The sequence below is a fragment of the Macaca mulatta genome, chromosome 20, assembly GCF_049350105.2.
Source record: "Macaca mulatta isolate MMU2019108-1 chromosome 20, T2T-MMU8v2.0, whole genome shotgun sequence".
Lineage (NCBI taxonomy): Eukaryota > Metazoa > Chordata > Mammalia > Primates > Cercopithecidae > Macaca > Macaca mulatta.
In genome coordinates, this window is record NC_133425.1 from 12,693,022 (window position 1) to 12,708,598 (window position 15,577).

The 15,577-nt window shown below is 46.5% G+C and overlaps 1 protein-coding gene across 1 annotated transcript; it reads right to left on the reverse strand.

The window, feature by feature from the left end:
- Positions 1-2,855: 2,855 nt before the first annotated feature.
- On the reverse strand, positions 2,856-11,075 carry LITAF (lipopolysaccharide induced TNF factor; the record flags this gene model as incomplete). The annotated part of the gene is given in 3 exon segments (NM_001258181.1): positions 2,856-3,784; positions 7,583-7,739; positions 10,851-11,075. Coding segments are annotated over 3 exon segments (486 nt in total). The 3' UTR covers positions 2,856-3,675.
- Between the last annotated feature and the right edge of the window lie 4,502 nt (positions 11,076-15,577).

The following is a 15,577-nucleotide window of genomic DNA, read 5'->3' on the forward strand; positions in this document are numbered from 1 at the left end:
AGCTACTCAGGAGGCTGAGGCATGAGAATCACTTAAGCCCTGGAGGTGGAGGTTGCAGTGAGCCGAGATTGTGCCACTGCACTCCAGCCTGGGCAAAAGAGTGAGGCTCCATCTCAAAAGAAAAAAAGAAAAGAAAAAAAAGGAACAGAAAGGGAAAGAGAAGGAGAAAAGGTAATTAATTGAGAGAACATCTTTTTAATACTGCAGAGAGCAGTTACAAGGTGGTTAGTACATGGTTACGTGCACTAGACTCTATACTTGGTGGTGAGCTATTCATTTATTTTTTCATTTTAATCTGAGCTCCAGAATCTTATTTAAAATTTAGATTAAAAAAAAAATGCCAGGCGCGGTGGCTCATTCCTGTAGTAATCCCAGCACTTTGGGAGGCTGAAGTGGGCAGGTCAGGAGTTCAAGACCAGCCTGGTTAACATGGTGAAGCCCCATCTCCACTAAATATACAAAAAGTAGCTGGGCACGGTGGCAGGTTCCTGTAATCCCAGCTACTCGGGAGGCAGAGGCAGGAGAATCGCTTGAACCCGGGAAGTGGAGGCTGCAGTGAGCTGAGATCATGCCATTGCACTCTAGTCTGAGTGACAGAGCAAGACTCCCTCTCAAAAAAATAAAAAGCGAAACTACTCTTAATGTCTCTTTCATGGCCCCTGGTAGATCTACTTCCAATTCACTCATGTGCCTGCAAAATACAGGTGACTCATTGTAAACATTTCAGTCATACAGGAAGGAGAGGACCGACGAACCAAAAGGCAAATCAGAATTCTGCAAGTAAAATTCCAACGTCTAGATTTACTCCTAACAGAAATCCTGAGCCCAGAAAGTCAGAGAAGGATTTTTAACATCCCAAACACGTCAGACTCTCACTGGAGAGAAAACTGAGGCCAAATGGTGTGAGTATATGAAGCCCTGTTTATAAATAGTTCAGTATCCAACAGAAGTGTTCTCGTTAGCAACTGGGAAGCCAGTTGTCCCAGAGAAAAAATCTTCACGGGTAACGCTGTGGTCAGCAAGGAATCCATCATATGCTTAAGTCTGGCTTCAAGAGATGCAGTAGCTGAATAATTTCATTAAGACACAAACCAACACTTCTTAGAAGGCCACCTCGCCTAGATGGACATAACAGAATATAAGATAAATAGCCACTTTTGGTTTCAGATTGGTAAAATTCCTCTTTGCGGTCCAAGCAGGCAGGTATAAAGCCCTTTCATTAATTGAATGTGAACCAGTGTTTGCAAGAGACTCTCAAGTCCCCATCAAACAGCGGCAGAACAAAAGAGCCTTTTAATTTGATATGTAAGTCCATACTTTGAACAGTAAAATGGAATATCCAATGAATGCTTCGTACTCCAGGCAACTGACATGAAAGTTTCGCGTAATACATGTTTTTACTGATCCTGAAATAGGGCTCTTGTTTTGAAGACTTTGCATGTGTAATTAATAATAGCTTGAGATCATGTATATGCCACCATCTGAGCCAAACTGCTAAATATGCATGGCCCCAAAACTACACAATCAAGATCTGGAAAGCAGCAATTTTTCAAGACTGTAATTTAGGGTTTAAATGACAATGTAAGCCACACCAAGATGACATTATTTCCTTGCATCTAGCAAAATGAAGCTGTATCATCAGGTAGCAAAGGAGGGGGGAAGGCGGCATCCATACTCCTGACATGTTACAATACCCTCCTTTTAGCATCTCACAAAGCATGTTTTGTTCAGAGAATGAATGAGGACAGCTCTCTTCTGTGCATTTTATTAAAACTTGAAAGCTATGGCTTGCCGCCATCAACGACGCCTATTGGGTTCCAAAAGCCTCATGTTCAAATCTGACTCGTTAGCAAATCCACCCAAATCAACATCGCTCATCTAGACATTGCAGGATATTCAGCAAGTCTGACGTTTTTAATCGGGAAGGATTTTCTACCGTTACTGAGCAAATAAAGGTTCTTTGTAGCAATGGCTGGAAACGCAACATGAGCCCTTTCTTCACACCAAAAGAACTCATAAATAGTTCACCGGGTGAACCAAAGACTTTATTTTTCAAAAGCAGGTAACACCAAAGTACTATGTGGTATCCGTATTCATTGCAAAAATGATAATTACTGGAATTTTCCAAACATCAAATGAAGTAAGGGGGATCCATGGTTACCACTATCATTTTCAACCAATATACAGATGTTCGCTCAAGGTCTAGGTTTTATTTTTACATAGTAGTATTCACATGAGTTCCCTAAGCTGAATTATTGTCAAATCGAGGACTCTTGAAGGTCGAGCCCAGCTTTGTCTTGACTTCAAAGATGACACAGCAGCCAACCTAGAATCCTGGCTTGCTGCTTGAGTCCTGGAAATCATGTCTTCTGATGTTTTACAACAAGCCATGTCTCTGAAAACTAAAATCAGACTTCAGATTCCTCTGAAACAGCTCTGGTTCCCAAGTGTTCCGCACCATGGTACCCAGACATGCTCAAAATGTGCTTTCCCTTATCTTCCAAAACCCACCACCAGGAACCCAAAAGGGACCCCACTTTGGGAGTTCCATGATGAAGGTGTTTAAGAACCACATGAACCCCAAGTAAAGGCAGCGGATGAAATTATCCATTTCTTTTCCTTTTCTTTTTTTAAGTGAGACTACACTGGCAAATGGGAAAATGACACCGATCATATGATTAGAGAAAATGGTTTTATAAATCCTCCTCTTGAAATTATGTTCAGGCCCCACACGGTAGCTCATGCCTGCAATCCCAGCACTTCGGGAGGCCAAAGCAGAAGGATCTCTTGAGCCCAGGAGTTTGAGACCAGCCTGGGCAACACAGTAAGACCCCGTCTCTGTTTTTTTTTTTTTTTTTTAAAGAAAGAAATTCTGTTCAAAAGCATTTCAGACCAAAAGGAGGTCATAAAAACTGTTCATATAATTACCCTATGAGAAAAAAATCCCTGTATGGAAAGGGGCACTGATGATCTGGCACAGAGAAACAAGGGGACACAGGGCAGTGATAAAATCCAGCCCTGGTATTCTAGGATGCATTTATGACCTCATGGATATGTCTGTACTGCGTGTTAATAGCCCCTCTTTTTACTTAAAAAAAAAAAAATTAGGAAATTAAAGTGAATCTGTGTGCTAATGAAGTCTGAAGTTACAGATTCTAAAAGCCAAGCCTGTAAAGTCTATAAGGCAAGATCTTTATCATCAGGGATGGGAACAGATGGATAAGATAATGGTAGGCACTAAAGGCTGGTTCAGCTGAGCTCTGAGCAGAACAGCCTCAAAAATAAGGCAACTGTGGCTTCTCAGTTTGAGACTGCCACCAGAAAGGCCCACGGAGGCAGGAAAAAAGAGCCACTGATGGCAGATCACTGGAAGATACTCGGAGAGGGCAATGATCACAGTTAGATGGGAGGACTCAGGGTCACAGGGAGGCAGGAAACCGTTGAACTGACACTCAAGGGGAATGTCTTTGCAAGTCCTATGCACGACTCCAAGCAGCAATTTTTGGGGTTTGGAGGTTTGTTAGTTTTGCGACATTTCCCCCCAGAAGAAGACATGAAGGTGGGCCCCCTGGAGAGGTGAGACCACCAGGGCAGAACCTCCACCAGGTGTGAAGCTTGATGAGAGGTGGAAAGGACTTCCTGCGGCACCCGGCTCCCTCCACGTCTGGCTGAGTCCTACAAACGCTTGTAGGTGCCCAGGAGAGCTCTGCAGTTGGGACAGTAATGGTCCACGTCCTGCAGGGCGTCCACGCAGAAGGGGATGAAGCAGCAGCCCGCTACGCACCTGGGAGGGGAGAGAGACACGTGGAGCACGTTACTGACCACAATAGGATGGACACTGGCTGCCAAAAACATGTTCATGTCCTTCTTTGTAAAAAGGGTCTTTGCCAGTATAATTAGGAATTTTGAGATGGGATCATCTTGGATTATCCAGGTGGACCCCCAAAACCCAATGACCTTAGAAGAAGAGGAGAGGACACACAGAGATTCAGAGAGGGCAGAAGGGCATGTGAAGACAGAGGCAGAGGCTGGAACGATGAGGCCATAAGCCAAGGAACACCTGGAGCTACCAGAAGCTGGAGGAGGCAAAAAAACATTCTGCCCTGAAGCCTTAGGAGGGAGCATGGCCCTGCTGACATTTTGGGTTTTTTTTTTTTTTGGTTTGTTTGTTTATTTGTTTGTTTTGAGACGGAGTCTTGCTCTGTTGCCCAGGGTTCAAGCAATTCTCCCTCCTCCTGGGTTCAAGCAATTCTCCTCGCCTCAGCCTCCTGAGTAGCTGGGACTGCAGGCGCATGCCACCACGCCCAGCTAAGTTATGTATTTTTAGGAGAGATGAGGTTTCACCATGTTGGCCAGGCTGGTCTCAAACTCCTGACCTCAAGTGATCCACCTGCCTTGGCCTCCCCAAGTGCTGGGATTACAGGCGAGAGCCACCACACCCGGCTCCTGCTGACATTTTGATTTTGCACTTCTGGCCCCTAGAATTGTGAGAGTCAATATCTGTTGTTTTAAACACTAGGTGTGTTGTAATTCGTGATGGCACCCCCAGGAAATTAACATGCCAGCCAACGCCAAGGCTCCTCCTAAGGACAGACCCCCTTTGAGCATGATTTTCAAATCTTGAGTCATTTGGGAATCTTTCAAAGTCTTAGATGGGCTTGGTGAACTTTTTTTTGCAAAGGGCCAGATAGTAGATCTTTTAGTCTTTTTGTTGCTGTTCTTTGTTTGTGTTTGTACAGATGGGGTCTTGCTATGTTGCGCAGGCTGGTCTTGAACTGCTGGCCTCAAGTGATCCTTCCACCTCCGCCTCCCAAAGTGCTGAGATTACAAGTGGAAGCCACCACACACCCGGCCAGATACTTTCATCCTGATGAGCCATGGAGTCTCTGTTGCCACTACTCAACTCTGCCCTTGCAACGAGAAGACAGCCACAGAGAATCCAAAAACCAATAGGCGTGGCTATGTTCCTGTGAAACTGCAAACAGGCGCCTGGCTCCAGGGCCGTTTTGCCAACCCCTGTCTTACTAATCTCTTTGCCATATACACAGGCTGCTTCTTACAGCAACCAAGTAGAATTCCCCAAATAACAACTCTTAACCTACATAATCCACCATTGGCACACACAGGCAGGAACGTCAGACAGCCTGACAACCAATGTTTGTCAAAAACGTGGTTAAAACTCAGCCTTTTACGGGAAGACGCTGGTTTACATAAGGCAAAATTTGGAAACATTCTGATGAGGAAATTATCTCATGAAAGAAATTTCCTCCTATTGCCTAAGCTTTCCAGAGCTCAAATAAGAGCAGTCAGTCTGTTCAGCAGGAGTCCTAACCTATGGCTTACAGGTGCAGGCACGGCTCCAGGCAGCACACACATATATTTTATCCTCGGCAGCCCCTGAGGTGGGCCTTATTGCCCCGCCCCCCCGTCTATAGATGAGGAACCGAAGCACAGAGAGGTAAAGTCATTTGCCCATGGCCACACAGCTAGTGAGAGGCAGGATTTGAACCCACTCTACCATGTTTAAGGAAGGAACAAAGGGAGGGAAACAAAGGCTGCCTCAATTTGTAAAGCCAGATTGGCAGAGGCCAATACTCAGTGTAAGTTTCTATTCCTCTATAATTCCAGCACTTTGGGAGGTCAAGGCGGGAGGATTGCTTAGGTCCAGGAGTTTAAGACCAGCCTGGGCAGCATAGTAAAACCCCCGCTTCCACACACACACACACACACAAAATTTTAAACTAGCTGGGTATGGTGGCACACACCTGTGGTCCCAGATACTCAGGAGGCTGAAGTGGGAGGATTGCATGAGCCCAGGAGGTCAAAGCTGCAGAGAGCTACGATCGTACCACTGCACTCCTGCCTGGGCAACACAGCAAGACTCAGTCTCACACAAAACAAAACAAAGAAGTTTCTATTCTGTCCTTTCCCTGACTTCAAAGATAAAAATTTGTTTTAATACAAATATCCAGAGGCAATGGACTCTTTTTTTTTTTTTTTTTTTTTTTTAGCATTTTCTGCCCATGGAATGAAAACAACAGCAGAGTCCTGTGGGCAAGAGGGGGAATCAGGTGCCCAGAAAGCTGTTTTGTCTCCTTCCTTCCTTATTTAACACATGACCTCGAGGAAGTTAACTACACTCTCCGGGACTCTGAGCCTCTTACTGAAGTTAGGAAGAGAAATATTGTTCCTTTTCAACCTCAAGTCACCAAAGGACAATGTGGAGGAATGTGTTGGTTGCATGAGGCTCCTGAAACTCACAAACGTCGGTTCCTTCAAGGAAAAGAATGGAGCCCCTTGGGGTTTTCTGAGTGGCTCACGTGGCCAGGAATAAGGAAGCTACTTTTACCTGCTTGGTGGGAAACAAAAAATTGATTGTGTTTCCTCAGATTTTTCTCCCAGAACAGAAACTATTATCTCTTTAAACATAATACCCTGGGTGCAGACATAAATATTTACATAATTCCCACGCATGGGCAACGGGAAAAATACTTTGGGTCATAAAAGGATAAGAAGTTTTGAAGCGATTCCTATGAAGAATTTTAATGTACAGATTGTTTAAAGCTTCCCTCGGGCTCCAGCAAACATTATTATTTAGGTCATGAAATTCTAGAAGAAAAGGAACCCCTGAGGGTATTGCCCTACACACAGCTGGAAGCAGCTGTGAAGCTTGTCCCCACGCGCAGATAAGCAAGAAGAAAAGACGGAAGACCAATTTCTGGGGACTGATAGAGCAGTAGGGATGACTTGGCCTCCCAGGGGGTATTTTTGGTCAGAAGTGGGGAGCATAGTGCTCCTGGCATCAAGCGAGTGGGGGCCAGGGATGCTATTCAATATCCTACAATGCACAGGACACCCCCTACAATCAAGAAATGTCTTGGGCCAGGCATGGTGACCCATGCCTGTAATCCCAGCACTTTGGGAGGCTGAGGCGGGCGGATCACCTGAGGTCAGGAGTTCGAGACCAGCCTGGCCAACATGGTGAGACCCTATCTCTACTAAAAATACAAAATATTAGCCGGGCGTGGCGGTGCACACTTGTAATCCCAGCTACTAGGGAGGCTGAGGCAGGAGAATCGCTTGAACCCGGGGAGCAGAGGTTGCAGTGAGCCAGGATCACGCCACTGCACTCCAGCCTGGGCAACAGAGTGAGAATCCGTCACAAAAAAAGAAATAACTGTGTTAGGCCAGGCACGGTGGCTCACACCTGTAATCCCAGCACTTTGGGAGGCCGAGGCGTGCAGATCACCTAAGGTCAGGAGTTTGAGGCCAGCCTGGCCAAGATGGTGAAACCCCGACTCTATTAAAAATAAGCTGGGCGTGGTTGTGTACCCCTATAATCCCAGCTACGCAGGAGGCTGAGGCAGGAGAATCGTTTGAACCTGAGCAGTGGGGGTTTCAGGGAGCCGAGACTGCCCCACTGTACTCCAGCCTGGGTGACAGAGTGAGACTCCATCTCAAAAAAAACCAACACAAATGTCTGGCCTGAATGCCAAGCATGGTGCGGTTGAGAACCCACCCCGCCGCCAGCACCCGGAGAGAAGGGCAGGAGGGCTTGGGGCCAAGTGGGAGGCAGACTCACCCCAGCAGGCACAGGCTCCCGCAGGACAGCCAGGTCAGGGCACCGGCATTATAGGACAGCTGACTCACGATCATCTTGTTGCAGGAGGGACAACACATTTGAACAGGGCGGTCCAGAAAGGAGATGGGGTGCTGCACATAGACCGTCTGCACGGTAACTGATGAAAGGGAGAGGGACAAACACAGGCTGCTCAGGAAACAAGGCGAATAGCATTCACAACAGGACAAAGAGAGGAATGCAGGGATGCCAGCAAATACTATAATTGTACATCCGTGTTCATAGCATGCGTTCGTCATTTGGCTACCTATGAGAGCCAAAAGGGGAAGGAACACAAGTGTCCATTGATGGACCAATGAATTAACACAGCGAGGTTTCTCCATCCACCAGAATATGATTCAGCCTCAAAAAACAGGAGGACCGGGCGCAGTGGCTCATGTCTATAATCCCAACACTTTGGGAGGCCGAGGTGGGAGGATTGCTTGAGCCTAGGAGTTCGAGATCAGCCTAGGCAACATGACAAGACCTCATCTCTACAAAAAACTATAAAAATTAGCCCGGCGTGGTGGTGCATGCCTGTAGTCCCAGCTACTCAGGAGGCTGAGGTGAGTCAAGGTGATCACTTGAGTCTGAGACATTGAGGCTGCAGTCAATCATGACTGCGCCACTGCACTCCAGTCTGGGCAACAAAGTGAGATTCAGTCTCAAAAATAAATAAATAAATCTTAACCAGCCTCACACTGTGACTAGCAGCCCTTGATAAACAATCCACTCTTTTTACCCAGACCCTTTGATAAACTCTGACACCCAATGATAAGGGTAGAGTTTACCTAGCCAGGAAATGCAGGTCTACTCTATAAGACAATAAGCTCGTGAACTGTGTTGACACAAGAAATGAAAATATGAAATAATGCTCGGAAGAAAAAGCTATGTGAAACCATGTTTGAACATTCACAAGAATCAGAAGAGAATCCATTCCGGGTGCAGTGGCTCACACCTGTAATCCCAGCAAATCCCTTGGCTTTCGGAGGCTGAGGCGGGTGAATCACCAGAGGTCAGGAGACCAGCCTGGCCAACATGGTGAAACCCTGTTTCAAAAGACAAAAATTAGCCAGGCATGGTGGCACGCGCCTGTAGTCCCAGCTACTTGGGAGGCTGAGGCAGGAGAATCATTTGAACCCGGGAGACAGAGGTTGCAGTGAGCTGAGATCACACCACTGCACTCCAGCTTGGGCAACAGAACAAACTCTATCTCAAAAAAAAAAAAGAGAATCCAGGGTGATGACAATCATTAAGCACTTCAGTTGTTAAGCTCATATTTTTGTCAAAGCAACTTCCTTCTCTTCCTTTTTACGTTGTTAGAATGCCATTTATGTAACAAATGGATTAGGAGAATATTACTACCTAGAGTTAACTGAACTTAGTAATACTCACAGATAAGACCCTCCTTCCAGAAAAGTAGTATTGAATCATACTTGAGCACTTACGTGAAATTTTTTTTTTGAGGAGGGGCCAGAGTCTTGTTCTGTTGCCCAGGCTGGAGTGCAGGGGTATAATCATAGCTCACTGGAACATCAACCTCCTGGGCTCAAGCAATCCTCCCACCTCTGCCTCTCAAGTAGCTGGGACTACAGGTGCAAGCCATCACACTCGACTAATTTTATTTTCATAGAGACAATGTCTCACTATGTCACTCAGGCTGATCTGGAACTCCTGGCCTCAGGTGATCCTCCTGCCTCCGTAGCTAGGATTACAGGCACAAGCCACCACACCCAGTTCATACATTTTATTAAGTGTTTTTAGGGTTCAAAAATAAGTTATTTGGGCCAGGCTCTGTGGCTCATGCTGATAATTCTGACACTTTGGGAGGCCAAGGGAGGTGGGAAGATCGTTTAAGCTCAGGAGTTAAAGATCAGCCTGGTAACACAGTGAGATCCCATTTCTACAAAAATTTAAAAACTAGCCAGGTGTGGTGGTGTATGCCTGTAGTCTCAGCTATTCCAGAGACTGAGGTGGGAGGATCACTTGAGCCCAGGAGGCCCAGGTTATAGCGAGCCATGACTGCACCACTGCACTCCAGCCTGGGCAACATGGTAAGAAACTGTCTCAAAAAAAAAAAAAAAAAAAAAAAAAAAAGAAACTATGGATCACAGGATGGTCTAAGAATCCAGCTCAAGCGGTCAAAATAACTTGAACACAACAATAAGAATTCACTTTTATCGAATGAGTACTCTGTATTTGGCACACAGAACTTCCTTTCATGTTAACAACCCACTGATATTTGTAAATAGGTACTGGATGAAACCTGTTTTACAAATGGGGAAGCTGAGGCACAAGGAGGTTATGTGAACCCAGGTGGTCTGATTCACGGGTCCCCTCTCTGAGCTAAAGATTTCTTCCAGAACTGCTTGTAATACTGAAGCAGTGACATACCAGGGCACACTTGGGCAGAAGGAAGCACCCAAGGCCAGGGACCATCTGGTTGCTCAAAAGCAGAAGAGCAACTTGCGTTGAGGGTGAGCTGGTATGAAAACACAATCACACACTGCTCAGGACAGTTTCTTCTCCCTGTTCCTACCTCAGCCCTGGCCTCAGGGCAGAAGTTCTGCATCAGACCTTAGGAGGAAGGGTGGGGGCCCTTAAGACACAAACTCCCATTCTCAGAAGAAAGTTGGTTGTGCCTCCGTGAGACATGCCAAATGATTCGTATATGATGATCATGGGAAGATCCTAAACCATACTTCATTATAGAAAAGCCATGAGCCTCACCAACATGGAATCTAAAAGACTGTGTGTGGCCGGGCGCGGTGGCTCCTGCCTGTAATCCCAGCACTTTGGGAGGCCGAGGCTGGCGGATCACAAGGTCAGGAAATTGAGACCATCCTGGCGAACACGGTGAAACCCCGTCTCTACTAAAAATACAAAAAAAATTAGCCGGGCGTGATGGCGGGTGCCTGTAGTCCCAGCTTCTAGGAGGCTGAGGCAGGAGAACAGCGTGAACCCGGGAAGCGGCAGAGCTTGCAGTGAGCGGAGATTGCGCCACTGCACTCCAGCCTGGGCGACAGAGCGAGACTCCGTCTCAAAAAAAAAAAAAAAAAAAAAAAAGACTGTGTGTGGAATTTCAAGGTAAGGGGGTAAAACTGGAACATACTGGCACTTCACTTAGACTCTTTGTCAGAGTCACTTCGGTCACTCTCCTGATTCCCACTCTCCTGACTCCCAGGGTGGAGGGTCAAGGAATGGTAAGGGAGGCCTAGGAGGCCACACGTACTTGGATTGTTATTGGGGATGGGCGCTGCCTGGGTAAAATACGAAGGAGGATTCATGCCCTTCCCATCAGGCCCTGTCACAAGCCCCGTAGTTGGCCCAGGCATGGGAGCTGGAGGCGTGGGGTAATAACTGTTAACAGCCACTGTCTCTTCATAGGATGGAGGTGCAGATGGCGCTGCGGAAGGCCCAGTGGCCGCCTGGTAAGGTCCTGGAACCGACATTTTACCTAAAACAGAAACAGAACATAACAGATAAGAAATTCAATTGATCTCTCCCTCTCTCTTTTTCACCCAAGTCTTCAATTTTCTTTCTGGCAAACAGAAATTCTGAGAAAATGACTTCAATCCAGCTTTGTCCAAAACCCAGGAAGAGGGTTAATGTCCCTTCAAGACCCCAGAATTATTATCTTAATGGATTCCCTAAATAAAAATCAAAAAGTAAATAATTTCTACCAAAAATCACCAAAACCTGGAAAATCCCAAGTGGAAACATCAACCAAATACGAGTTACTTCTTCTCCATATCTTAAACCATTACCGGACAATGACCTATCTTCCATAGCTGATGTTTCTTCTTCTTTTTTTTTTTTTTTTTTTTTGGTTTTTAAACCACTGTGGTTTTCACTAACTGTTTCAGGTAACGGAAAGGATAAAGGCATTCAAAAACCAACCACAAACTATCGCATCGCAAATAGCAAAGGGGCCAGATGCCACAAAATGAACACTGCATGATACTATTTAAATAAAGGTCAGAAATAGGCAAAATGAATTCATGGGGCGGTTACTCTTGTACTGTTGGGAGAGGAAGAAGAATCTGAAAAGGGGCACGAGGGGGCCTTTGCAGGGGGCAGGTCCTGTTCTCGTTCTTCACCTGGGGGCTAGTTACAGCGATATGTTCAGTCTGTAAAAAGCTGAGTTGTACAATTAAAATGTATATACTTTTTAGTATGTGTGTTATAGTTTTTTGTTTTTTTTTTTTTTGAGACAAGATCTCACTCAGGCTAGAGTGCAGTGGTGCGATCTCAGCTCACTGCAGCCTCCACCACCCAGGCTCAGGTGATCTTCCTGCCTCAGCCTCCCACGGACTACAGGCATGCGTCCCTGCGCTCAGCTAATGTCTTTATTTTTTGTAGAGACGGGAGGCTCACTTTAATGTCTAGGCTGGTCTTGAACTCCTGGGCGCAAGTGATCCTCCTGCCTTGGCCTCCCAATGTGTTGGGATTAAAGGTGTGAGCCACTCTGCCCAGCCTGTGTGTTATAGCTTTTTAAGAAGGAAATACACATAGACTGCAGTTCCCATTTTGAAAAATGAGCACCAGAGCAGCCAGGCACACATTTTCTTTTGTGAGGGCAAAAAAAGGATTTCCCTCCAGCCCTGGCAGAGCTGCTGCTCGCCTAGAATTACACCCTGCACCCAGAGTGTGCTCCTGTCTGACGTTCCGTGCTCCAGCAGCCATGGGGCAGCTGGAGGCAGACACAGTGCTGTTCTTTGTGTGACTGTTTTTCTAACTGGGCAGGGTTCAGGCTGCCTTAGAAGAGCCATTCAAATCTGTCTCGGGAGAAATGGGAAACGAGGCTCCAGGGCAGCGAGCCACACAGCACAGGGCTCGGACAGGCCTGCCACCTCTCCCCTCTCCCTACACTGTCTGCCTCATTTTCTAGAACTCGTGGGAAGCCAAGGCAGCAATTAATCCCACTGCAGGGAGAAGGGTGGAGTCCTTCTCGGAAGCCCTGCCTCTAAACCAAGCCCCAAGGAGGAGACTTCTCTGGAGGAACCGAAGAAAGGGTATTCACCTCAAAGTGGAAACAGAGACCACGTGTGGTGGCTCACACCTGTAATCCCAGCACTTTGTGGGATCGAGGTGGCAGGATAGCCTGAGCCCAGGCAGGATCTCAAGACTAGCCTGGGCAACATGGTGAGACCCCCATCTCTAAAACAAAACAAAAGGGCTAGGTGCAGTGGCTCATGCCTGTAATCCCAGTACTTTGGGAGGTTGAGGCAGGAGGATCACTTGAGCCCAGGAATTCACGACCAGTCTGGGCAACATAGTGAGACCCTGTCTCTACAACGAATAAAAAAATTAGCCAGGTGTAGTGGCACACACGTGTAATCCCAGCTACTTAGGAGGCTCAGGCAGGAGGACTGCTTAATCCTGGGAGGTTGAGGCCTCAGTGAGCCATGATCACGCCACTGCACTCCAGCCTGGGCAACAGAGCGAGACCCTGTCTCAAAAACAAACAAAACAAAGTGGAATAGAGGCGCGGAGAGTAAACATGATAAAAAGAAAGTCAGTAAGTAAAGATGGGTTGGGGCTGCGTTCGAGAAAACTTTGAAGGTCTCTTGGAGAACATGTGTTCAAGACTTCATTCTATCATCAGAGCGTGCTGTTCAACAGAACCTTCTGTGATGACTGAAATGCTCTGTATCTGCTGCCCGATATAGCAGCCACCAGTCACGTAGGGCTGTTGGGTACCTAAAATGTGGTTTGTGGCCAGGCACAGGGACTTATGACTGTAATCCCAGCACTTTGGGAGGTGGAGGCAGCTGGATTACTTGAGCCCAGGAGTTCAAGACCAGCCTAGACAACATAATGAGACCCTGTCTCTACAAAATTTTAAAAATTAAAAAAATTAGCCAGGCATGGTGGTGCACGCTTGTGATCTCAGCTACCCAGGAGGCTGAGGTAGGAGGATCACTTGAGCCTAGGAGGTGGAGGCTACAGTGAGCCATGATCATGCCACTGCACTTTAGCCTGGGGATAGAGCGACATTCTATCTCTAAAAGAAAAGAAGAATTGAGCTAGTGTGAGTGAGGAACTGAATTTTTTTTTTTTTTTTTTTAGCTTTCTTTCATCTTTTTACTTCCCAATGAATTTTTGCTTGTATTTAAGTTTAAGCAATTTAAACTTAAAAACTAACAATTCAATTATTGGGAAGCTTTCATGGAAGTCTGGGACGACTTGGGCATGTGAATCTACTTTTTCAATAGTAAATTTGATAACCACTGAATATAGATCAAAATGTTTTTTGATAAAAATTTAGCATTCAATTTGGGATCGAATGTCAATGTAAAAATACACCCTGGGTTTCAAAACTTAGTAGGAAAAAAACGAATGTAAAATATCTCATTAATAATTTCTTATGTTGATATATTAAAATGACCACAGCTTAGATATATGAAGTTAAGTGTATTGTTAATTTCACCTGTTTCTTTGTACCTTTCAAAATGTGGCTACTAGACCGGGCATGGTGGCTTGCACCTGTCATCCCAGCACTTTGGGAGGCTGAGGCAGGAGGATGGCTTGAGCCCAGGAGTTCTACATCAACCTGGGCAACATGGGGAGACACTGTCTCTACAAAAAAAATTTAAAAATTAGCCAGACATGGTGGTGCACCCCTGTGGTCCCAGCTACTTGGGAGGCTGAGATGAGAGAAACACGTAAGCCCAGGAGTTCAAGTGACCCGTGACTGCGCCTGGGCAAGACTCTGTCTCAATCAGTCAATCAATCAATAAAAAAAGAGGCCAGACACGGTGGCTCACGCCTGTAATCCCAGCACTTCAGAAGGCCGAGGCGGGCGGATCACCTGAGGTCAGGAGTTTGAGACCAGCCTAGACAACATGGTGAAATCCCGTCTCTACTAAAAATACAAAAATTAGCCAGGCGTGGTATTGGGCGCCTGTAATCCCAGTTACTCAGGAGGCTGAGACACGAGAATCGCTTGAACCTGGGAGACGGAGGTTGCAGTGAGCTGAGATCACACCATTCCACTCCAGCCTGGGCAACAGAGTTAGACTCTGTCTCAAAAATAAATAAATAAGGCCGGGCGCGGTGGCTCAAGCCTGTAATCCCAGCACTTTGGGAGGCCGAGACGGGCGGATCACTAGGTCAAGAGATCGAGACCATCCTGGCTAACAGGGTGAAACCCCGTCTCTACTAAAAAATACAAAAAGCTAGCCGGGCGACGTGGCGGGCGCCTGTAGTCCCAGCTACTCGGGAGGCTGAGGCAGGAGAATGGCGTAAACCCGGGAGGCGGAGCTTGCAGTGAGCTGAGATCCGGCCACTGCACTCCACCCCGGGGACAGAGCGAGACTCCGTCTCAAAAAAAAAAAAATAAAATAAATAAATAAATAAATAAATAAAATGTGGTGGCCAGGCGCGGTGGCTCATGCCTGTAATCCTGGCACTTTGGGAGGCTGAGACGAGTGGATCATTTGAGGTCGGGAGTTCGAGACCAGCCTGGCCAACATGGTGAAACCCCATCACTACTAAAAACAAAAAATTAGCCAGGTATGGTGGCGTACACCTATAATCCCAGCGGTTAACCCGGGAGCCAGAGTTTGCAGTGAGCCGAGATCGTGCTACTGCACTCCAGCCCGGGCCACAGAGCGAGACTCCATCTCAAAAAAAAAAAAAAAGAAAAATGTAGCTACTAAAAAATATTAAATGACGTAATGAAGCTTGCTTTCTGCTCCTAATACACAGCAAAGCTATGAGCCATGGGAGTCACAGAAGGTTACAGAGAAGGGGAAAGGCCCAACCCCAGAAAAGACAGATGAGACAGACGGTCTCTCAGAGGAGCAAGAAGCAAAGGAGAGAAAGCCACAGAAGCAGGAGGGCAGGGTGGGGGAGTAATGAGATCACAGGAGGCGTTTGTGAAAACAGGCTTGGGTTTAACACTGAGACTGACGGTGTAAAGTGGTTTGAGGCATGTTGCTAGTTTCCTCTGAC